Here is a 24,845-nt window from a genome sequence, read left to right on the forward strand (position 1 = left end):
GACAATCTGGGTTTCTCTTTTCTACCAGGAAAAACAACCTGCCAAAATACCGATACTGCATGAGATCATTGTCATGCTTTCATACTCACAACACACACACACACACACACACACACACACACACACACACACACACACACACACACACACACACACACACACACACACACGCTCAGATGTGTCTAGGCACATTCAGTTACACATGCACTGAAGTTGTTTACACTCTTGCACTGATGCACACAAACACACCAAAGCCTGAATCATAGCGAGGCAGAAGTCAACAAAGAGCAGGGTATTGCCAGATGGTGTGTGTAATGTGTGTGATTACTGCTTTGGTGTTTTTGAACTATGATGTTGCCTTGTGTGCTTGTGTGTACGTGTGTCTGTCTTTGTGTGTGGGCGATTTTCTTTTCCTGCCTTTTTTCTGCGTGTTTTTGTTTTCCTTTTTCACTTCTTCAGCCAGTGGATGGCTCTTCAAATCTCAGGCCAAAGACCTTGTGTACCTCCAGCCGTGGCTTTAACAACAATACCTCCAGAAACATTGTAAATAGCCTTGTTGTTGCATTTTCTGTTATTAGTGTGAAAAAAGAAAATCTTTTTAAATGATTTTCCCTACCGATTCCAACATCATAAGCTGTTCAGCTGTCTTGTGATGTGTGATAGCAGCCTTTTAAAGCCTTTTTTCTGTCTTTACAGCTAAAGTCTCCTGTCCCAATAGAGTTTGATGTGTGGTTGTCAGGCGAGCTTGTCTCTTTTCTCCTCTTTTCACTGACAGAAGCAGTTGGCTGACAGAGACTCTCCTGATGGTGACAACTAAATGATCTCTTCTTTATTAAACACCTCTACATCTCTCTATCGCTTCCTGACTACTTCGCTTCCTCTTCGCCTTCAGTGTCTCTTTTTATCTTTTGAATGACTGCTCTCCCTCTTCTTTTCTATTTCTCATTCCTCCAAGTCTTTCACCCCTCCTTCTTTTTTTCACCCTCTGTGCTTGCAACCTCCCACACTGTATCTCCCCCTGGTTTCTCTAATGTTTCAGTCTCCCACATAGTCTTGTTTTTCTCTAAAAGGGAAGCGGGAACATACTTTTCCATCCCTCACCTGTGGCAATCAGCCATTCACCTAGCCAGTCAGCCAACTTGCCAGTCTGTCAATCTGCTTGATAGTCACTCCGCCAGGCACTCAGTCATTGTGCAGCAGTGTTAAAAAAAGCTTTAATTAAACCGGCTCGTTCACAGAGCCAGGCAGTGATCTAGGCTTTCTTTCCCTCTTCTTGTCTCTGTCCCTGTTTTCGTCAGTCTGTTTTTCACATCGCTCCTCATACCTTCTCAACCTCCTTCTTAGTTTTCTGACTGTTTCTCGCTCACCTCTTTCCAAGTTGACTGAAAGAGTAGGCCGATAAGAAACATTGTTAACTTATTTCTGAGAACAGAGAGCTAGCAAATGGAAGCGTGTTGGAGGGGGAAATAAGGAAGAAGAAACAGGTGAAAGTTGAAAATATTGATATCTACAATTCCTGAATTTAAACATCACTTTATTCTATAGTTTTGCTTTGAGCTAAATGTTAATGCTAAAATAACTTCATGGCCACAATTATAATGACATAAAATGTCAGGAGCTCTGCACCAACATCTCTAAGGACTGATTTTCTGGGGGCCATAAATACGTATGAAGCATTTCTCTCAATGATTCATCTATTTTTTGAGATGCTGCAGTCTGGACCAAACTGACTAAATTTATCCACTTCTCAAAAGCAGCAGAAATGATTCAATGATTACTTAGAATTTTTGTTTGTCTTTCAGATATGGGAAAATAGTGTCAACCAAGGCCATCCTGGACAAGAACACCAATCAATGCAAAGGTGAGTGAGGATCATTAAAAGTTGAGCTTGCTTTCCACAAATGTTAAATTTCTGTTTACAAAACATTGACAAAGCTATCATTGATATCATTGATCTAAGTTTTCAAAACTGCAGAAATTTTTGTATCAATTGTGGGCCTCCTTGAGCCTCTTGTTGTGTTGTGCTATACAAAATAGTATTTGTACAATAAGAAACAGGTCACGCTTTAATCTATCTAAATGATGCACTGCTGGAGTGACTTTATTTTGAATTTAGATTATTACACAATTGCATGTTGATGATACTAGAAGTCAAGATGCTATTAAGAGTGAGACAGTTCCATTTTTGTCTTTGACCAGAACAAAATGGATAACAAAACATTGTAATATCCAGAATGTCTTTGAAATAGTCTATGTCATAGATGAGGCTCGTTCAAGTGTCTGAGAGAATCCGCTTGATTGTTGGAGTGGTCTGAACACAAAGCTCTAATCAATATGGTTGTCGTCGTCTGCTTTTGAAGAGGTGCACAAGAGCATGTCTTCAGCATGATTACTTTTTATCTGCCAAGACTGCTCTCAGAAGGTATACTCACATGCAGGACCAGCACAGCAGCACAAATGCCCCATGATCGACATGAAGACTCACCAGTATGAGTAAAGAAAGACTCAATCTGATTGAATTAATTAATTTTAAGATCACTATGTAAGGAATACAGTATTTTCCGCACTATAAGGCGCACCTAAAAGCCTATAATTTTCACATAATCCCGTAGTGCGCTTTATAATCCGATGTGCCTTGTATATGGATTCATATTGATATTAGTATTTGTTAAAAACAAGATTGCTGAAAAAAAGCCGGCAGTCTGGCCGGCAGTCATGCTGCACTACGCCACCAGGGGCACCATCAGACAGTATTCAGGCCGTACTACGCCCACTAACAACGGTAGTCAAGGGGCGTCGCTGAAGTGCCGACTCTCACCGACCTGCTGTTTGACAGCAGAGCAGCCTGTAGGAGCATTCTGTCTGCAGCGACGTGCTGTGAGATTCACGGCGGTGAGACACCGACGTTAAAGTCAGTTCTAGGAGTGAAACAGTGTCGCATTTGCCAGTAAATTAGCAGCCTGACATTAAAAACTGGTTAAAAAATTGTTTAGGCAGCAAATAGCTGCACCTCACCTCCGACTGGACTACCGATCTATCAAACAATATTTAATAAACGAAGACGAACGTCGGAGTTTAAATATCTGCTTCGAACTTCAGATCAGGAAATAATCCGCTCTGTTCGCACTGACTGCACTCGTAATGAATTTAACCAGATTTCAATGTCAGGTTTTTTAAGATGCGTGTTGACTTCTTTCTAAGATGGCAAAGTGATCAAGTGATCAGGTTTCCTTGATGAGGCTCAGAATGGCCTCATTGACATTACAATAGCCTTTCACAGCCGATTAAAGGTACTCACAGTCATGGATGCTCTACTAGTGGCTAGTGGACAGATAACGCAACTAAAGCCACTAGTTATTTAAATGTATTTTAATATTTTTTATTATATGCGCCTTATAATCCAGTGTGCCTTATATATGAAACAAATTATAAAATAAACAATTCATTAAAGGTGTGCCTTATAAGCCAGTGCGCTTTTTAGCGCAGAAAATACTGTATTCCTAGTGACTGGAGACCTGGTTATTTTAACATTATGATGGGAACACTAGTACTATTTATCCAAAAACAACAATTCAATAATCTTTTTTTTTTTTTAATGTACAGTTTATGTCTTAATCCATGGAGCATTTCCCCTGTATTCAACATCTCGACACTTTGACACACAATGGTGTTCATTAATTCATAAAACCATTAAAGGAAAAATAGAAAACATAAAATGAGTTCTCCAGTTGTTAAAAGAATGCTGCAAACCTGTTCACTGAAGTTCAGTAGACTACAAAACTGTGATTGTATATTCCTTTTAGGATTATTTTGATTACACAATCAAAAAATGCTTTAGTTCTGATAAAACATTAGGATTCTTGTCTTGACAGTGTTATTGCACAGTTGAAAAGAAAGTAGAAAACCTTGTAAACCACAGAATCAATTATTTTTTTCCCCAACTTATTATTTCTCTTATTTTGTATAACTTTGAATGGACCTTTAAGTGCATGAATCAGTGCAGTTCCGGTGCTCCTGTTTAGATAGTTATTATGCTTACCAATTACTAGTGTGTAAAAAATTGCATCTGTTTAGTTTTTTATTTTGAGTTTCCTTTCATCAGAAAAAGTCACCAGTCAGAGTTTGTTAATGAAAATTAGAGCAACCTTAAAAGATGTGATATTCTAAGTAAAAATTTGATGTGTTAAAACCAATATCTTATATAAGTCAAATAAGCTTGAAGCATTTTGATCTAAGCCACAGAGCTGCTACTGTCCAGAAACACATTACTGTGCTGCATTGTTGTACTAGATGGCATGTTCCTTCATTACCATGGACATGGGCACAGTGGTTTATTTTGAGTCATTCCCGCTGAGTCCTGCTACCATAAATATTCATTAGAGGAACCAAAACAAATACACAATTTATTCCTGTTTGATTAGTGTTTAATAAAAACTACAGCTCCCTACTGTTTGAGGCAATTACTGAGCTCTATTTAAAAATAGATACCTGTGACTATTTTTTGTTTAAATTTCCAAAGCAGAATTAATTAAGCCATGCTTTATTGTTCCCACGGGAATATTCTATGTAAGAGACTACAACATACAGCTACTTACTCTGACCTACTTTCAGGGTAGGTCAGGGTACCCTGAAAGTAGTATAGCTTTGACATTTCAGGATAGGTCAAAGCTATGCATTAGCTTTGACCATAGATAAAAGTTAGTGCATAGGTAGATCCAAGGACTAGCTTGGATCTATTGTCTTACTCACACTGGCCTTCTCCCTTGTCTTTCTATCTTATCCGGTTCTTGAGTGTACAAAAAGTTGAAATTTGACCTTGACCTAGTTCTCTCAAGGTCAAGGTCATCATCTCATTTTCATCCCCTTTGCCTCCCGAGTATTTTTTTTTTCCATCTGTCTATCTGCAACGGTTGCGAAGATGTTTGGTGGACATACTAGCAAACAAACGAACAACAACAACAACACATCACCGCTTTGAATGGATGGATGTAATTAATTGAGATATACTTTGTTGTTCCCAGGGGAATATTCTATGTCTGCATTCTTCAGGTGTAGTGGGCTGCCCTTACGGCGATCTGTGGTTCGGAATCTTGCCCAAGGACACTTGGACATGCAGACTGAGGGGAAGGTGCTTGAACTAGCGACCTCCTGATAGATTGTTGGCCACTCAACCTTCTGAGCTGCAGCTGCCCCACTACGGATTCACACGTCTGATTGATGATAAACCCAATTTTGGAATGGATTTATTATCTCCTGCAAGATTTAACTAAAATTAACATAAGAGCCACAGATAGAGAATTGGGAAAGTCTTCCTTTTTGGATTAATTTTTTTTTCTTGTCTTTTTGATTTTCTTGATAATATCACATTTTCTGATCTGATCTATGAACACAACTGGTAAGACAGCAAGCCAGAAAAGACCTTTATGTAGCTTAATGTTGGAGAGACAAACCGAAGCTTTCAACACAAAATTTAAGCTTTTTATTTTTAAAAATAGACTGCTACAAATGCTGCAGCTGTGGCTGCATTGACAATTTTTAGAGGATGTAGCCATAATCAGCAATTTCACTGCTTGTGATGTAGACTGTATACATCTCTTAGCCAGTTGTTAACTCACAATGAAGGACTTTCTTTATCAGTCGACCATTAGAATGCCTTACAACCGGATAAGTGTTGGTTTGATTGCAGAGGCATTCGGTGGGGACACGATAAGTGCTTAGCGTGACTAAGAGTACAAATTGGCACAGAGAGTTCTTGTGGTGAGGGAGGGAGGGATGGGAGGAGGCAATGAGAGTTGGAAGGAGGGGGTAAAAATAACCTGGGGCTGACAGAAAAGGAAGGGGAACCTTTGAAACTGATGATTTGGCAGATAGCCTCTTCTCTTCAGGAAGATTTTGCAATGAGAGAAAAGAGTGGTAGAAGGCAAGGCAAGAGTTAGAAATAAAGAATTATCAATGCAGAAAGTTTTCATCCTTTATTTATAAACAGTTGCTTTTGTGTCATGTTCCCAACATTTCTTGGTAAATTATTTCATGCTGCACTGACTTCCAAACCATCATATTATGTGATACTTTTATTTTTAATACATTATATGATGAATTTGAATTCCTAGAAGTCCTAGAAATTTCATTTTCAGTGAATAAAGAATTAAATCTTTAGCTTCTCAGATATAATGTGAATATTTTTTTCTCCACACTCCTTAGTTTTGTATGAAGCACAGCCTTAAATATACTGACAGTTTTCTCGTTAGCAGCGTGGGAGCTCTGGGGGATGTAGAGGGCACAGAGCACAGGATGGAGGAAGGAAGGGAGAGGAAACCACTTTAGTTTGTAAAGGATTTTCATTTCCCAAAGAGAAGCACCCTCCCTCTCTCTATCTAAATGTCTCCTGCTGACCCCCCCCCCCCCACATTCTCTTCCTCTGCTAATCTCATTCTGTTCTCTCTCTCTTTCTCACCATTCTCTGCTCTCCCCTTATTCACTGCCTCCCTGTTCCTCCTTTGCTCCATCTCTCCTGTTAACTCTAGCTCTACTCAGTTAGGCCCTTCTAATGGCCCAAGGCCAGGAACTCTGGGAGCTCAGGAGATTAGATGGGAGCTCAGGGTATGTGTGTGTGTGTGTGTGTGTGTGTGTGTGTGTGTGTGTGTGTGTGTGTGTGTGTGTGTGTGTGTGTGTGTGTGTGTGTCTGTGTGTGTGTTGTGTGTGAGAGAGAGTATGTTTATCTGTGCCTCCATGTGTATCTGTAAGCACACATAAGTGTGTGTGTGTGTGTGTGTGTGTGTGTGTGTGTGTGTGTGTGTCTGTGTGTGTCTGTGTGTGTGTGTGTGTGTGTGTGTTGTGTGTGAGAGAGAGTATGTTTATCTGTGCCTCAATGTGTATCTGTAAGCACACATAAATGTGTATGTGTGTGTGTGTGTGTGTGTGTGTGTGTGTGTGTGTGTGTGTATGTGTGTGTGTGTGTGTGTGTGTGTGTGTGTGTGTGTGTGTGTGTGTGTGTGTCTGTGTGTGTGTGTGTCTGTGTGTGTCTGTGTGTGTGTTGTGTGTGAGAGAGAGTATGTTTATCTGTGCCTCCATGTGTATCTGTAAGCACACATAAATGTGTATGTGTGTGTGTGTGTGTGTGTGTGTGTGTGTGTGTGTGTGTGTGTGTATGTGTGAACTAACTTATATTACCTTAGGGTGATTTCAGACCTGGATTAGACCAACGTTGTGGGGCCCAAAGACCTTAGGCACCCCAAAATGGTGGGCCCCACAAGGTTTTTCATTGCAAAAGGCTCAGGGGACACTCCTGATATGCCCCCTGCCTTTTTTTTGACATGTCCCATAAGGTAGCAAAAGTTGGGTACAGGTGTGTGTGCATTTTCACCCTGGTGGTAGGAAATGGTACTGCATCTCACACACACTCCAGGAAGTGTGTATCCCAACTTCCTGCAAGAGCAGGAAAAGCAGGAAGTGCTGCTGAGCTGCATATATGGACATATTTTTTCAATGCCATTGTGTTTAATCCAACTCTACAGCAAATGTTAATGTTAGATAATGTTAGCTAATGCTAACGTAGCTAACGCCAACATTAATGCTAACGCTAGCTAACGAGCGTTAGCTAGCGCTAGCGTTAGCGTTAAATAGCGTTAGCGTTAGCTAGCGTTAGCGTTAGCTAGCGTTAGCGTTAGCTAGAAATAGCTAACATTAGTATTAGCTTTTATTGCTAACTGCTGGTCATAATGATGATAGTTAAATGACATAAAAATAAACAGATGGATGGATATTTCAGTAGAAATGTAGAGATGGATGGGTGGAAAGATGGATGGACATTTCAATAGAACTCTCATGCAAATGTTTTAACCACAATACATGGATCTCTTGTTTATGCTTTATGTTAGCTAGCTACAAGCTAGTGTTAGCACTCTATTGTTAACTGCTGGTCTTGATGATCATTGGATGGATGGATGGATGAATGGATGGATGGATTGATAGATGGATGGATGATAGATAAACAGAAGATGGATGAATGGATGGATGACATTTGTACATTGATAGTTTTTCTATGCCATTGTGTTTAATCCAACTCTGAAGCAAATGTTAATGTTAGCTAATGTTAACTAACGTTAGCTAGCGTTAGCGTTAGCTTGTATTGCTAACTGCTGGTCATGATGATGATTGTTAAATGACAATGATAGACAGATGGATGGATTGATGGATGGATATTTCAATAAACCTCTGCAGCACATGTTTAACCACAACTTCAAATGGATCTATTGCCTGTGCTTCAGAGCTTTTTAGCTAGCTACAAGCTAAGGTTGGCTCGCTTTCTTTTGTTAACTGCCGGGCATGATGATCATGATTTTTAAAACAAATACATGGATGGATGAATGGATTATAGATAAATGGGCAGATGATAGATAGATGGGTGGATAGCTGGTTGAATGTTTCATTAGAACTCTCATGAAAAGGTTTTCATTTTAATTAAAAAAAAAAAGTTTTTATTAAGTGTATTAATCCCCAAAGGGAAATTAAGACTCCACTCTACACACAGGTTAGTAGTTACATGCATCTAAATAGTGTGTACAGGCCTGTAACACACACAAGGGGCCTTTGGGCATGCAGGTGAGAGGGAGGTAGAGTGGCGGGCAGCTCCGTCGTGGTGCGCATCCAATGCGCAACTTCTAAGATGATGGCGCCTTGCTCAAAGGCACCTCAGCAGTGCTCCAGACGTGAGCTAACACCTCCCACCATCAGCTCACACTTTGGGTGTTTTTGGGCACGAGCGGGAATCTGAACCCCCATCTCAGAACATTGGACGACCCGCTCTACCGCTTGCTTTACCACTGAGCAACTGCTGCCCCAAAACCACAATACATGGATCTCTTGCTTATGCTTTAGAGCAGCGGTCCCCAACCTTTTTTGCGCCACTGACCGGTTTCATCTAAGACAATATTTTCACAGACCGGTCTTCATTTGCTCGATAATTGTTAATGTTGCCAGGACAACTGTTGTCTAATAATAAATCCTCCGCAGTGGTTTTATATAAAATGCAGACATTGTTGAAACAGACACAGACCAATGGATGGATAGATGGATGGATAGATGATAAATAAACAAAAATGTTGAAATGCTAGTTTCACCGAGCCTTTGTATGCTATTGAGGGTCATTAGCATGAGACACATCACCTGGGTTAATCTGCTGAGACAATCTTTTTTGGAGTTTCGAAAGGACCTGATTGTAAATAGGCGCACAGCCTATCTGTGAACCGCGTGCAGCCTATCTGTCTCCCTAAAGTGGTGTTACAGAAAGTCAGTCGGGCAACGCGAGAGGGGACATGGGGAGACAGACAAACGCTGCAGGTACATTAATGGTTAGAAGTTATAATTTTGCTGTTTCAATATTTAAAACTTTCTTAACTTGTTAAACTAGTGTCAACTTATAAGAGCTCACAACCAGCGCCAGAAAATGAAAGTTATTAAAGGACAGTAAAGTTAATTTTAAATGACATATATGTTATTTATCATAATGAAAAATAGAAGAAAAAATAAATTTTAAATGTGTAGCATCATCAGTTTGGTCAAAAAAGCTTAAAATCTGCACCGCAGCAGCTTCCGCATTCAGTGGTCACGTGGGCGTCACTGGGGCCGAACATAGCTTAGCGGCCATAAGAAACAATACAATCCACGTCGCGGTTAACTCCAAAAATATCATGATTACCTGCGCAGTGAACAGTTGTGTCAACAGAACAGCAAAAAGACGCGAAGACAAGGACCTGTCGTTCTTTAGAATACCTTCTGGGAAGGTATCGCGCTAAAAATGCTAATGCGCTAGCCCATCAATGAGATTGTACATATTATGATAGCATTGAGCTAACTGCATTTATTACTATTGGACTGTGTGGAATGAATAACAACTCTAGTTGTTATTCATTCCACAGTGAATTTATTCGAAAGTCGCGTCTGTTGTGTCAAGTCTGTTGACACAACCGTTCACCATGCAGGTAACCATGATATTTTTGGAGTTAATCGCGACGTGGATTGCATTGTTTCTTATGGCTGCTAAGCTATGTTTGGCCCCAGTGACGTATGACGCCCACGTGACCACTGAATGCGGAAGCTGCTGCAGTGCAGATTTTAAGCTTTTTTTGACCAAACGGATGATGATACAGATATAAAAAATGTTCTTCTATTTTTCATAATGATGAATAACATATATGTCACTTAAAATTAACTTTACTGTCCCTTTAAGTGATGGGAATTCCAGCTCTTTTTTTGTTGCTTTCATCAATATATTATACCAATAATATAAAATTATAATGTAAAATTATGTACAAATGAATTAATAATGTAAAAATCTCATACTTTTTATTTATATATGTTTATTATATAAGTATGCCTTTATTTTTTTCACTCTACAGTGCACTTTAAATGAATTTAAACTTAAAACTTATTTTATATTAAAAAAATCGACAGTCAAACAACACAGAATCCCTTAAAACCTCGCAACACAACAAAATATAAATGAAAATATGTAAAACAAAAGAAAAAGATCAGCATCCAAATAATGTGTTTAGTGAAGATTGGCATTCAGAAACACCATGTGTGTCCGCTTTGAGGGACTGATTCGGCTTCTTCTGTCAGTCATGATCTGCCCGGTTTTGGAGAAAATTCTCTGGGAGGGAAATGACGTTGCACCAATGCACAGTCTCCATGTCATCACGTGTGTGAGGTGTGGGCAAAGTGAAGCCTTGTTTTCCCACCAGTTTAGTGGATCTGCACGTAACTGGCAAAGGGGCTCCTCAAGGTAGGGTCTCACTTCCAGTATTGCATCTGCTGAAGGCTTCCTTCTTGTAGTGTCTTCACTTGCTCTTTCTTCAAAGAATCTCCAAACAGCAGATGCTTGTGGCCCCTCTTGCTCATCCTCTGCTCCATCTTGGCCCCCTGGAAGTGGAGTTGGCTGGTTGAACCTTGCTGCTGCTGCAGTTATTCTCTGAATAGCTTCATCAACTGCTTTAGTGTCATTGAAGGTCAGCTTCTTGAATCTTGGATAAAGAATGTTGGTTTCTGACAGAACAGTGTTATATTCCATTCTATGGAACTTTCTGTCCATGGATGCACAGGGAGCCTCTACTAGCTCTTTCACATGCTGTGGTTACGCTGGTCTGGTTCTGAGCTGTCACTCTCTGCAGAACCCTGCGCAGGATTAACATTTTGGAGGCTGTAACATAGCTGAAAAAGAATAAACAATGGGTGTTAATATTACGCTTTGTTTTATGTGCAGGTGTATTAAAATTATTTCATGTCTACTCAGCCTTTTATTCCAGTAATGCAACAACAATTACTACTACTAATAATAATAATACTAATAATAATGTAACAACATTTGTATACTGCACCTGTCTGCACTGATCTCCACAGCGACCTCCTCAAATTGCTCCAGAACAGTGCATGCCTCCTGCAGTACCTCCCATTCCTCTTGGCTCGGAGGATCGACCGGTACATTGATAACAGCTAGGTTAGAGATGACTGCATCCTTGGACTCCAGAATCCGTTTTATCATATGAAAGGTGGAGTTCCACCTTATCATACAATCTTCTCTGAGCTTCAGCTCAGGCATGTCCATCTGTCGTTGTGTTATTTTGAGCCTGTGTGTGGCTGTTGTGCTCCTGTGGAAATATTCCACTATTGACTTTCTCCACAGCAGGCTTCATCACCTTCAGAGCATCTCTCACAATCAGGTTAATTGTGTGTGCAAGACATTTCATAATTGTGCTGGGTTCATTTCAGGGTTTTAACTGCTTTGGTTATGTTCGCTGCATTGTCAATAACACAACCACCTACTTTGTTTATAACATTCCACTCTTTTGCCACTCTGAGCAGTTCCTCTGCTAAGTTCTCAGATGTGTGTCTGTCACTGAACTCAAAACAGTTCAGAAGGCAGGACACCATTTTATCGTCTTCAATAAAATGACAGGTAACTGAGGAGAAGGATGTGGGGGTTCAGGATGTCCAGCTGTTGGTTGTTAGAGAGGGCTTTATTAACCCTCTCTTGCAGGGATGATTTTTTTGAGAGAGGGTTTTCATGCTTGGAATGTTGTACACGTGATCTCTTCTTGGTGTATTCTATTGATTAGTCATGCGCTACAATTTTGTAATGTCCTAGAATTCAAATTCTTTATTTGGGGGCCTTTAGCAGGTATGAGATTAAAATGTGATTAATTAGATTAATTACAAATCCTAGTTTTAATGAGATTATTTTTGTAATCGCCTGACAGCACTACTTTTTACCGTGTTTAGGAATATCCTTGTCCCTCCCTGTTGCTCCTCTGTCTGGCCTCCCCTGACTCTGCTGTCCTGACCTGCTGTGTGGAGCTGCCGCCGCCCCTCCCCCACCCCCGCTCCCCCCCCTCCGCTGTGAGAGACTGGCGGTCACTTCTGAGTGTGAGCTGACAGCGGGAGATGTCACTGAATGCAGGAAGGCCCCTTGTGTGTCTCTGAGTGTTACGGGCCTGTATGCATAACACCAGAACTAATAGTGGGGTCTATACTGTGCTACTAATAATTTTCCTACAGGGATTAATAAAGTATATAAATTTACTTTATTAATCCTGGGCAGAAATTATCTACTATCTGCTGTCATACAATCACAGAATTTACAATATTACACAGACCACAAGACCGCGTTTAATTTGTGAGCATACATTCAGAGGTCATGTAGCTGTTGGGCTACCAGACCTGGTTTCCCTCCTGAACTCCTTCATGTATTCAAGGCGTCAGTGTGGCTGCAGGGAGCCAGTCCGCTGTCACGTGATCAGTGTGGCTGCAGGGAGCCGGTCCGCTGTCACGTGATCAGTGTGGCTGCAGGGAGCCAGTCCGCTGTCACGTGACAGGCACGTGACGCTCAGACGCGCGCGACTGCCGGCGCTGCCAGTCAACTCATCAGACGTCCGCATCTCATTAGAGTCACGGAGAGAAGTTGGATGAAGAGCAGCGGACACGGAAGTTCTGTTTCTGTTGTGGCTGAAAGCACATTCCTGTGGTGAAATCCGAGGTAAGTGTGTTAATACGTCACGAATCTAACATGGCTTTAACAGAAAGTTGTCAGACAGGCGATGCGTCACTGCACGGTTTTTGACAGCAAGAATAATAACCAGTACTGATGCTAGTTTTTGTGCGCGATGAGTGTATGTACCCGTGTGCGTAAATCACGTTTTAAAAGTTTTTGTGTGTGGTATTTGGTCGTATATGTGTGTAATTACACATTATTTTTGACTGATAGCCAGAATAATACAAATATTAATGCTATTTTTATATATTTAACCTGCGTGCACGTGTCGTGCACGTATATGCTAGCATGCATGTAACGCTGGTTTTGGAAGGCGTGTCAACGTAGTTCACACTCATCCAGAGTCTGAGGCTGATGTTCAGCTGATCCTACTGGATACATCTGTAGTTTCTTGGAGATATGCAGAAAGTGATTGTAGTAATTTAATTTACTGACTTGAGGCCGTATGCAATGTTAGTGATGCATTCAGGGTGTTTGGATACTGTCCATTTGTGTGTGATACAGCCCATCATACAAACTGCAGAAATGTAAATTTGAGTTTGTGGTGATTTCAGAATGGTTGATTCAGCAACCCTTCTACATGCATGTTTTTACCCCAAAGGAGCACTTCTCAACTTACGAATGCTTTTTGAATGACATCATTTGATTATATATATAGCTGACTTTTCTCTAACTGTACTTTGAGTTACAGTGCAGTTTTGGGAAAAAATAAAATATTCATTTTGCTTTAAATTGTGGTTTTGGGTGAATACAGATGCTCTGGTGACAACAATAGAATTTGTAGATGATGTGGCATTTTGCTTGTGAGAAGCATTGAGGTGGAAATTCCTATAAAAGTATATTGATCTTTGCTTGACAAAATGGATATGAGCAATCAACAAGAACATGTATTGCCTTCTCTTTTGGGGGATAAGTAGAAATGTTTATCAGGGAATGTACTATATCTGGTTATGGGTTGAGTGAATCCAGTTCTGAATATTGATCTATTGAAGCTGGAATGTGTTTACATTTGTGTCTCCCTATGTCTGCACCTTGACAAAACAGATATTTAACCATTATAAAGGACAGTGCCTGTAAAGTTCTTTTGATGAGGGCCAGGTATACTTTGGTATACCTGTAACATAATAAAAATTGGGACAAACTGAAAAAAATGTAATACATAACTGGCCTAGCAGCATCAAATGTTCAGGGTGTGCCATGTGGAGCAAACAAATGTTTGGTGAGGTGCTGACCATGTGGAGCAACCTACTGAAATAATTAGGACTTAAATTGGATGTTGTAGTGTACGCGTTGTAATACAAGGTCATGTTGATATAAAAAATGTTCAAATGAATTAGAATACACTAAACTAATAGTAATGAATGTAGGAGATTGGAAAAAATTGTGGTAAGGACAGGCTGGCTCTATCACAGTACCTTAAAATTTGTGCAACTTCCAAGTATACATCAACATGACTATTCCAGATGATTATGAACTATGATTATGAATATGTCTTTAAATCAGTTATTAGTTTGGTAGGATGTTGTTTGTGTTGTTGGATACATTTGAAACAATTTAACAATATTTTCACAGAGGCCTAATGTCAACAAGGAGAACCAGGATTAGGGCCTGCAGATGATGCAAAATCATACATTCTGTCTGCGAGGGACAAACCAGCATTTATTGAATGACATATTGACGCCAATAAAGGTACAGGGCATTATTTGGGTGCACAATACACTGTTATAAAGTTGATATTTAGGATGCATAGCAAAAACATATCTTTGGGAACAAACTTCATTTCAACTGCTAATTATTCAATGTAAAATAATTAAGTTCTTTACCTTACAGTCATATTTCTAGTTCTGTCTACATTCACCTCTATGCATTTACACACTCATGTGTCCCTGGTCTTGTCCTTGTGGGGTCTTGAAATCCTGGACACACAGTTTTCTCTTTTGTTGCAGCCAGTTAACTTTACACACTCCGTTTCTAGTCTTATCCTTGTGGGGCCCTTCCGTCTGTAACTTATAATATATTACTTTATAAACAATTGGCAACACCTGTCAACAACCAAGTGAAGTCATTACTGTCATAAAATAGCACTTTATTAAGTATTAGAGGTTTGACATGGCTATGTTGAATGTAACCCATGTTACTCCTTCATTTGTTGTTTTATTTCCTTGTTCCACTAGTATAGACTGAACAATGCTGTTATTTTTGAGTTTACATGTCATTTCAGAAGCGGCTTTCACTTGAACTAGTGCTTTTAAGACAGAAATATCTACAAATAGCAGGTTTTATGTTTACCAGCTTGCAAACGATTGTTTTGATCTGAATTTACAGGTGATAAACAAGCAGCCTCCCATTCCAACATCCGCACCAGAGATGGTACCCTTGGATCTACAATCTCAGACTGATTACATCAGCGCCTGTGACAGCATACAGGTAAAGTAGCAATGCTGAAGCCATCATTCCCAGTTATTTTAACTTGTACATTAACCAGAATAAGAAGGGCTAGTGCTGCTTGTGTTTCACTAATGGTTACTGCCTGGATTTGTGTCCTATTTGAAGTAACAGACTTGACCTCAGTCATATTTCTAGTTCTGTCTACATTCACCTCTATGCATTTACACACTCATGTGTCCCTGGTCTTGTCCTTGTGGGGTCTTGAAGTCCTGGTCACACAGTTTTCTCTTTTGTTGCAGCCAGTTAACCTTTACACACTCCGTTTCTAGTCTTATCCTTGTGGGGCCCTTCCGTCTGTAACTTATAATATATTACTTTATAAACAATTGGCAACACCTGTCAACAACCAAGTCAAGTCATTACTGTCATAAAATAGCACTTTATTAAGTATTAGAGGTTTGACATGGCTATGTTGAATGTAACCCATGTTACTCTTTCATTTGTTGTTTTATTTCCTTGTTCCTCTAGCATAGACTGAACAATGCTGTTATTTTTGAGTTTACATGTCATTTCAGAAGCTGCTTTCACTTGAACTAGTGCTTTTAAGACAGAAATATCTACAAATAGCAGGTTTTATCTTTACCAGCTTGCAAACGATTGTTTTGATCTGAATTCACAGGTGATAAACAAGCAGCCTCCCATTCCACCAGCTGCACCTGAAATTGGTACCCTTGGATCTACAATCTCAGACTGATTACATCAGCGCCTGTGACAACAAACAGGTAAAGTAGCAATGCAGAAGCCATCATTCCCAGTTATTTTAACTTGTACATTAACCAGAATAAGAAGGGCTAGTGCTGCTTGTGTTTCACTAATGGTTACTGCCTGGATTTGTGTCCTATTTGATGTAACAGACTTGACCTTACAGTCATATTTCTAGTTCTGTCTACATTCACCTCTATGCATTTACACACTCATGTGTCCCTGGTCTTGTCCTTGTGGGGTCTTGAAATCCTGGACACACAGTTTTCTCTTTTGTTGCAGCCAGTTAACTTTACACACTCCGTTTCTAGTCTTATCCTTGTGGGGCCCTTCCGTCTGTAACTTATAATATATTACTTTATAAACAATTGGCAACACCTGTCAACAACCAAGTGAAGTCATTACTGTCATAAAATAGCACTTTATTAAGTATTAGAGGTTTGACATGGCTATGTTGAATGTAACCCATGTTACTCCTTCATTTGTTGTTTTATTTCCTTGTTCCACTAGTATAGACTGAACAATGCTGTTATTTTTGAGTTTACATGTCATTTCAGAAGCGGCTTTCACTTGAACTAGTGCTTTTAAGACAGAAATATCTACAAATAGCAGGTTTTATGTTTACCAGCTTGCAAACGATTGTTTTGATCTGAATTTACAGGTGATAAACAAGCAGCCTCCCATTCCAACATCCGCACCAGAGATGGTACCCTTGGATCTACAATCTCAGACTGATTACATCAGCGCCTGTGACAGCATACAGGTAAAGTAGCAATGCTGAAGCCATCATTCCCAGTTATTTTAACTTGTACATTAACCAGAATAAGAAGGGCTAGTGCTGCTTGTGTTTCACTAATGGTTACTGCCTGGATTTGTGTCCTATTTGAAGTAACAGACTTGACCTCAGTCATATTTCTAGTTCTGTCTACATTCACCTCTATGCATTTACACACTCATGTGTCCCTGGTCTTTTCCTTGTGGGGTCTTGAAATCCTGGACACACAGTTTTCTCTTTTGTTGCAGCCAGTTAACTTTACACACTCCGTTTCTAGTCTTATCCTTGTGGGGCCCTTCCGCCTGTAACTTATAATATATTACTTTATAAACAATTGGCAACACCTGTCAACAACTAAGTCAAGTCATTACTGTCATAAAATAGCACTTTATTAAGTATTAGAGGTTTGACATGGCTATGTTGAATGTAACCCATGTTACTCCTTCATTTGTTGTTTTATTTCCTTGTTCCTCAGGTATAGACTGAACAATGCTGTTATTTTTGAGTTTACATGTCATTTCAGAAGCTGCTTTCACTTGAACTAGTGCTTTTAAGACAGAAATATCTACAAATAGCAGGTTTTATGTTTACCAGCTTGCAAACGATTGTTTTGATCTGAATTCACAGGTGATAAACAAGCAGCCTCCCATTCCAACATCCGCACCAGAGATGGTACCCTTGGATCTACAATCTCAGACTGATTACATCAGCGCCTGTGACAGCATACAGGTAAAGTAGCAATGCAGAAGCCATCATTCTCAGTTATTTTAACTTGTACATTAACCAGAATAAGAAGGGCTAGTGCTGCTTGTGTTTCACTAATGGTTACTGCCTGGATTTGTGTCCTATTTGAAGTAACAGACTTGACCTTAGTCATATTTCTAGTTCTGTCTACATTCACCTCTATGCATTTACACACTCATGTGTCCCCGGTCTTGTCCTTGTGGGGTCTTGAAATCCTGGACACACAGTTTTCTCTTTTGTTGCAGCCAGTTAACTTTACACACTCCGTTTCTAGTCTTATCCTTGTGGGGCCCTTCCGTCTGTAACTTATAATATATTACTTTATAAACAATTGGCAACACCTGTCAACAACCAAGTCAAGTCATTACTGTCATAAAATAGCACTTTATTAAGTATTAGAGGTTTGACATGGCTATGTTGAATGTAACCCATGTTACTCCTTCATTTGTTGTTTTATTTCCTTGTTCCTCAGGTATAGACTGAACAATGCTGTTATTTTTGAGTTTACATGTCATTTCAGAAGCTGCTTTCACTTGAACTAGTGCTTTTAAGACAGAAATATCTACAAATAGCAGGTTTTATGTTTACCAGCTTGCAAACGATTGTTTTGATCTGAATTCACAGGTGATAAACAAGCAGCCTCCCATTCCAACATCCGCACCAGAGATGGTACCCTTGGATCTACAATCTCAGACTGATTACATCAGCGCCTGTGACAGCATACAGGTAAAGTAGCACTGCTGAAGCCATCATTCCCAGTTATTTTAACTTGTTCATTAACCAGAATAAGAAGGGCTAGTGCTGCTTGTGTTTCACTAATGGTTACTGCCTGGATTTGTGTCCTATTTGAAGTAACAGACTTGACCTTAGTCATATTTCTAGTTCTGTCTACATTCACCTCTATGCATTTACACACTCATGTGTCCCTGGTCTTGTCCTTGTGGGGTCTTGAAATCCTGGACACACAGTTTTCTCTTTTGTTGCAGCCAGTTAACTTTACACACTCCGTTTCTAGTCTTATCCTTGTGGGGCCCTTCCGTCTGTAACTTATAATATATTACTTTATAAACAATTGGCAACACCTGTCAACAACCAAGTGAAGTCATTACTGTCATAAAATAGCACTTTATTAAGTATTAGAGATTTGACATGGCTATGTTGAATGTAACCCATGTTACTCTTTCATTTGTTGTTTTATTTCCTTGTTCCTCTAGTATAGACTGAACAATGCTGTTATTTTTGAGTTCACATGTCATTTCAGAAGCTGCTTTCACTTGAACTAGTGCTTTTAAGACAGAAATATCTACAAATAGCAGGTTTTATCTTTACCAGCTTGCAAACGATTGTTTTGATCTGAATTCACAGGTGATAAACAAGCAGCCTCCCATTCCAACATCCGCACCTGAGATGGTAACCTTGGATCTACAATCTCAGACTGATTACATCAGCGCCTGTGACAACAAACAGGTAAAGTAGCAATGCAGAAGCCATCATTCTCAGTTATTTTAACTTGTACATTAACCAGAATAAGAAGGGCTAGTGCTGCTTGTGTGTCACTAATGGTTACTGCCTGGATTTGTGTCCTATTTGAAGTAACAGACTTGACCTCAGTCATATTTCTAGTTCTGTCTACATTCACCTCTATGCATTTACACACTCATGTGTCCCTGGTCTTGTCCTTGTGGGGTCTTGAAATCCTGGACACACAGTTTTCTCTTTTGTTGCAGCCAGTTAACTTTACACACTCCGTTTCTAGTCTTATCCTTGTGGGGCCCTTCCGTCTGTAACTTATAATATATTACTTTATAAACAATTGGCAACACCTGTCAACAACCAAGTCAAGTCATTACTGTCATAAAATAGCACTTTATTAAGTATTAGAGGTTTGACATGGCTATGTTGAATGTAACCCATGTTACTCCTTCATTTGTTGTTTTATTTCCTTGTTCCTCAGGTATAGACTGAACAATGCTGTTATTTTTGAGTTTACATGTCATTTCAGAAGCTGCTTTCACTTGAACTAGTGCTTTTAAGACAGAAATATCTACAAATAGCAGGTTTTATGTTTACCAGCTTGCAAACGATTGTTTTGATCTGAATTCACAGGTGATAAACAAGCAGCCTCCCATTCCAACATCCGCACCAGAGATGGTACCCTTGGATCTACAATCTCAGACTGATTACATCAGCGCCTGTGACAGCATACAGGTAAAGTAGCACTGCTGAAGCCATCATTCTCAGTTATTTTAACTTGTACATTAACCAGAATAAGAAGGGCTAGTGCTGCTTGTGTTTCACTAATGGTTACTGCCTGGATTTGTGTCCTATTTGAAGTAACAGACTTGACCTCAGTCATATTTCTAGTTCTGTCTACATTCACCTCTATGCATTTACACACTCATGTGTCCCTGGTCTTGTCCTTGTGGGGTCTTGAAATCCTGGACACACAGTTTTCTCTTTTGTTGCAGCCAGTTAACTTTACACACTCCGTTTCTAGTCTTATCCTTGTGGGGCCCTTCCGTCTGTAACTTATAATATATTACTTTATAAACAATTGGCAACACCTGTCAACAACTAAGTCAAGTCATTACTGTCATAAAATAGCACTTTATTAAGTATTAGAGGTTTGACATGGCTATGTTGAATGTAACCCATGTTACTCCTTCATTTGTTGTTTTATTTCCTTGTTCCTCAGGTATAGACTGAACAATGCTGTTATTTTTGAGTTTACATGTCATTTCAGAAGCTGCTTTCACTTGAACTAGTGCTTTTAAGACAGAAATATCTACAAATAGCAGGTTTTATGTTTACCAGCTTGCAAACGATTGTTTTGATCTGAATTCACAGGTGATAAACAAGCAGCCTCCCATTCCAACATCCGCACCAGAGATGGTACCCTTGGATCTACAATCTCAGACTGATTACATCAGCGCCTGTGACAGCATACAGGTAAAGTAGCACTGCTGAAGCCATCATTCCCAGTTATTTTAACTTGTACATTAACCAGAATAAGAAGGGCTAGTGCTGCTTGTGTTTCACTAATGGTTACTGCCTGGATTTGTGTCCTATTTGAAGTAACTGACTTGACCTTAGTCATATTTCTAGTTCTGTCTACATTCACCTCTATGCATTTACACACTCGTGTGTCCCTGGTCTTGTCCTTGTGGGGTCTTGAAATCCTGGACACACAGTTTTCTCTTTTGTTGCAGCCAGTTAACTTTACACACTCCGTTTCTAGTCTTATCCTTGTGGGGCCCTTCCGTCTGTAACTTATAATATATTACTTTATAAACAATTGGCAACACCTGTCAACAACCAAGTGAAGTCATTACTGTCATAAAATAGCACTTTATTAAGTATTAGAGATTTGACATGGCTATGTTGAATGTAACCCATGTTACTCTTTCATTTGTTGTTTTATTTCCTTGTTCCTCTAGTATAGACTGAACAATGCTGTTATTTTTGAGTTCACATGTCATTTCAGAAGCTGCTTTCACTTGAACTAGTGCTTTTAAGACAGAAATATCTACAAATAGCAGGTTTTATCTTTACCAGCTTGCAAACGATTGTTTTGATCTGAATTCACAGGTGATAAACAAGCAGCCTCCCACTCCAACAGCCGCAGTGTCCCCCGCCTCACGCCCTACGCCAGCATGGGATAGGCTTCAGCACCCTGTGACCCGCCACGGTGGACACAGTGGCAGAAAATGGATGGATGGAGATGTGGCCCACTTTATTTTCAGTTTTTTCTTTTATAAAGTTATCTTTCTTTAAGTTTTTTTTTTTTTTTAAATTGAACTAAGGCTAAAAGAAGGCCTCAGGGTAGAAAGTTTTTGTTTTATGTTTTTCACTGCCTGTTTTTGATTTTATATTTTTGAAATGAAGCCCACTTGTTTTTTCTTTTATAAAGTTATGGTGATCTAAGCTCAAAAGAAGGTCTTTTTGGAAAAAAAACCCAGTGGAGAGCAAGGCAGTAAGGTTTTGTATGTTTTTGTCACTGCCTGTTTTTTATTTTGCATTTTGTTGTGATGAGGCCATATTTATTTAAGTTTTTTCTTGTTTGTTGATAAAGCTGGGTTAATGTAAAGCATTCATGTCTTTGTCACATGTCTTGTACCACGCTACGATATAAAAGCTAGAAATGTGTGTGCAGGTGTGTAAAAAAGGGCGTCTAAGGTAGTAAATGCTAGAAATTGGGCCCCACAATGCAGCAAAAAACTTACTTGGAGACAAAAGTTTGGAAATATGTTAAACTCAAGTGATATTTGTGAAATAGATTTTTTTTCCAGCTTGCCTGATTTTTTACAAAGTTGTAGCACCAGTGGAAAGGGTGGACCCCACAAAGTAGCAAAGATGAGTGAGACCCGGTAAGGTAGTATAAGTGAGTATGTGTGTGTGTGTGTGTGTGTGTGTGTGTGTGTGTGTGTGTGTGTGTCTGTGTGTGTGTGTGTCTGTGTGTGTCTGTGTGTGTGTTGTGTGTGAGAGAGAGTATGTTTATCTGTGCCTCCATGTGTATCTCTAAACACACATAAATGTGTATATGTGTGTGTGTGTGTGTGTGTGTGTGTGTGTGTGTGTGTGTGTGTGTGCGTGTGTGTGTGTGTGTGTGTGTGTCTGTGTGTGTGTTGTGTGTGAGAGAGAGTATGTTTATCTGTGCCTCCATGTGTATCTGTAAGCACACATAAATGTGTGTGTGTGTGTGTGTGTGTGTGTGTGTCTGTGTGTGTCTGTGTGTGTGTGTGTTGTGTGTGAGAGAGAGTATGTTTATCTGTGCCTCCATGTGTATCTGTAAGCACACATAAATGTGTATATGTGTGTGTGTGTGTGTGTGTGTGTGTGTGTGTGTGTGTGTGTGTGTGTGTGTGTGTTGTGTGTGAGAGAGAGTATGTTTATCTGTGCCTCCATGTGTATCTGTAAGCACACATAAATGTGTGTGTGTGTGTGTGTGTGTGTGTGTGTGTCTGTGTGTGTCTGTGTGTGTGTGTTGTGTGTGAGAGAGAGTATGTTTATCTGTGCCTCCATGTGTATCTGTAAGCACACATAAATGTGTATGTGTGTGTGTGTGTGTGTGTGTGTGTGTGTGTGTGTGTGTGTGTGTGTGTGTGTGTGTGTGAGTGTGTGTGTGTGTGTGTGTGTGTGTGTGTGTGTGTGTGTGTGTGTGTGTGTGTGTGTGTGTGTGTGTGTGTGTGTGTGTGTGTATGCATGTGCGTGTGTGTGTGTATGCGCTGTGTATTAACTTTGTTTGTTGATTTTTAACTTGATTTGACGAGATGAATTTTCATCTATGTGCCATTATAAGTCCATAGATTGGAGGGCTAGGACACAAATGAGAATGATTACATAAATCTTATTTCCACTCAAAGATCATTAAAATGCACAGGAGACGAGTTTTTGCAAACATAGTGTAGGATGTAGAAGTCATGTTGGGCAGAAATGTTTTGGAGTTTCTAAAACCATCCAGCAGCTTTGATGCACAGAAAGCCTCCACTCAGCTGAAGTGTCCTTGAGCAAGACAATGAATGATAAACTCCTGGGGTTTGCTCCGTCACTGATGCTTGACCTCCGACCTCACTGGAGAGTGGGAAAATACTATTCAGAAAACACAGATCTCTTCTTGGGTGACACATGTAGTCAAAGGAAATGGCAAATTTCAGAGCTTCACTCTGAACCAGGCAAATCGATGGGCTCTCGGAGGAGGGATGCACCTATCACTCAGGTTGTGGTGAATTGAGTTGCCCAAACTAAATCTCAGAGATCTGTAGATGCACTGACTGATTTATGCATAGCAAACATAAATTACATTGCAACATCTGGGACAACACAATATTTTACCAAGAGATTGTGTACAAGGCTCCTGAGAGTGGGCTTAATTTACTTGTGCTTTAATAATAAGTAGACACTTGATATGAGCCACACAGCTGACAGGTAAATCACTGTGAACAGAACAGCTCTGAGACGCAGCTCTTGCTTACATTATAGATTAAATTCTCAAGCCTCTAGTTTGATGGCATCAAAGTGACACAGTCTGCTGTTACGTGTTGTGTTTACACCATCTCCTTTTAGCACCAGGCACTACCACCATCGATTATAAGTGTTCCATGTTACTGTCAACTGCTGCAAAGTAAATTCTATCTTCTCTATTTTAAGTGTGATCTAAATGACTTCACTTTGTTAAAGTTAGTTTAAGCTTTTTTTGGATAGAATAAATGGAAGTTAAAGTGTTTAATTACTATAGTTCTTGTTAAAAGTACTGTAATGCCAATGTTCTGTCTCACGGAAACAAACTAAATAGACAGTATTGCAGAATGTGTATTTTTATACTTTATTATACTACAGAATGATGAAGTATCTTTACTTTGTGTTTCTAAAATGCTCATTGGATGAATCCAAGTAATTGAAAATTGGCTATTAAGGCCACATGTTACTAATGGTGGTAAAATTATTGTTTTATGGGAAACCTGCTGTGTAATGAAGCTCCCCTCCCTTTGTCTCATAATACAGAAATATAGTAATCTAAAATTAATTTCATTATTAATTATTACAAAGGAGGAAATTAAAATGTTTAAAAGAACAAATGAACTACCTCAAATGAGCCCATTAGTAAGTTCCCAAGTGCTATCTAAGAGCGTCAGGCTCTTGTGAATATCATTTGTGTAACGGATTATTGATTTCAACGATGTAGTGAAACTTGACTGGTGTGAAATGATATGGTGTTATGCTTTGGAAAAGATTACGACGCTGAAATTTCAAGGCGGGTACACAAAAATGAAAAGCAAAACACATAGACAGTAGGAAACGCTACAGATGTCACAGACCAGGATCACCAAAGCAACTAGAATGGAGACATGAATGCTAACAGAAATGGTGCTCTGCTGCCAATCTGACTGAATTGCCTCTGAGCCTTAACTTTTCCCGCGGAAATTCTTGACAGTGACATAGAAATGATGTTTATAGTGAATCAATCTGAATACCATTGGTGTCATTATACTAGTCTTTACTATATTCAATTAAATTGACTTCTTAGGGATATATAAACATAAAAATCATGACTGTTGGCTTTACTTCATCAGTTTGGCTTTGTATCTATGCTTCACTGTCAAATTTATGGCAGACAGGAAGGATAAAATTAGA

General features: G+C 39.6%; 1 protein-coding gene across 5 annotated transcripts in view; it reads left to right on the forward strand.

Annotated features, from left to right (window-relative positions):
- LOC137602135 (RNA-binding motif, single-stranded-interacting protein 3-like) overlaps nucleotides 1–24,845 on the forward strand; it is a 139,245-nt gene that overhangs the window by 45,032 nt on the left and 69,368 nt on the right. For all 5 annotated transcript variants that reach the window (XM_068324749.1, XM_068324746.1, XM_068324748.1 and 2 more), the window contains one exon: nucleotides 1,803–1,861. In XM_068324749.1, the coding sequence (XP_068180850.1) occupies nucleotides 1,803–1,861 (59 nt within the window). The remainder of the gene's footprint in view (nucleotides 1–1,802; nucleotides 1,862–24,845) is intronic.

This window comes from Antennarius striatus, chromosome 9, assembly GCF_040054535.1.
Source record: "Antennarius striatus isolate MH-2024 chromosome 9, ASM4005453v1, whole genome shotgun sequence".
NCBI lineage: Eukaryota > Metazoa > Chordata > Actinopteri > Lophiiformes > Antennariidae > Antennarius > Antennarius striatus.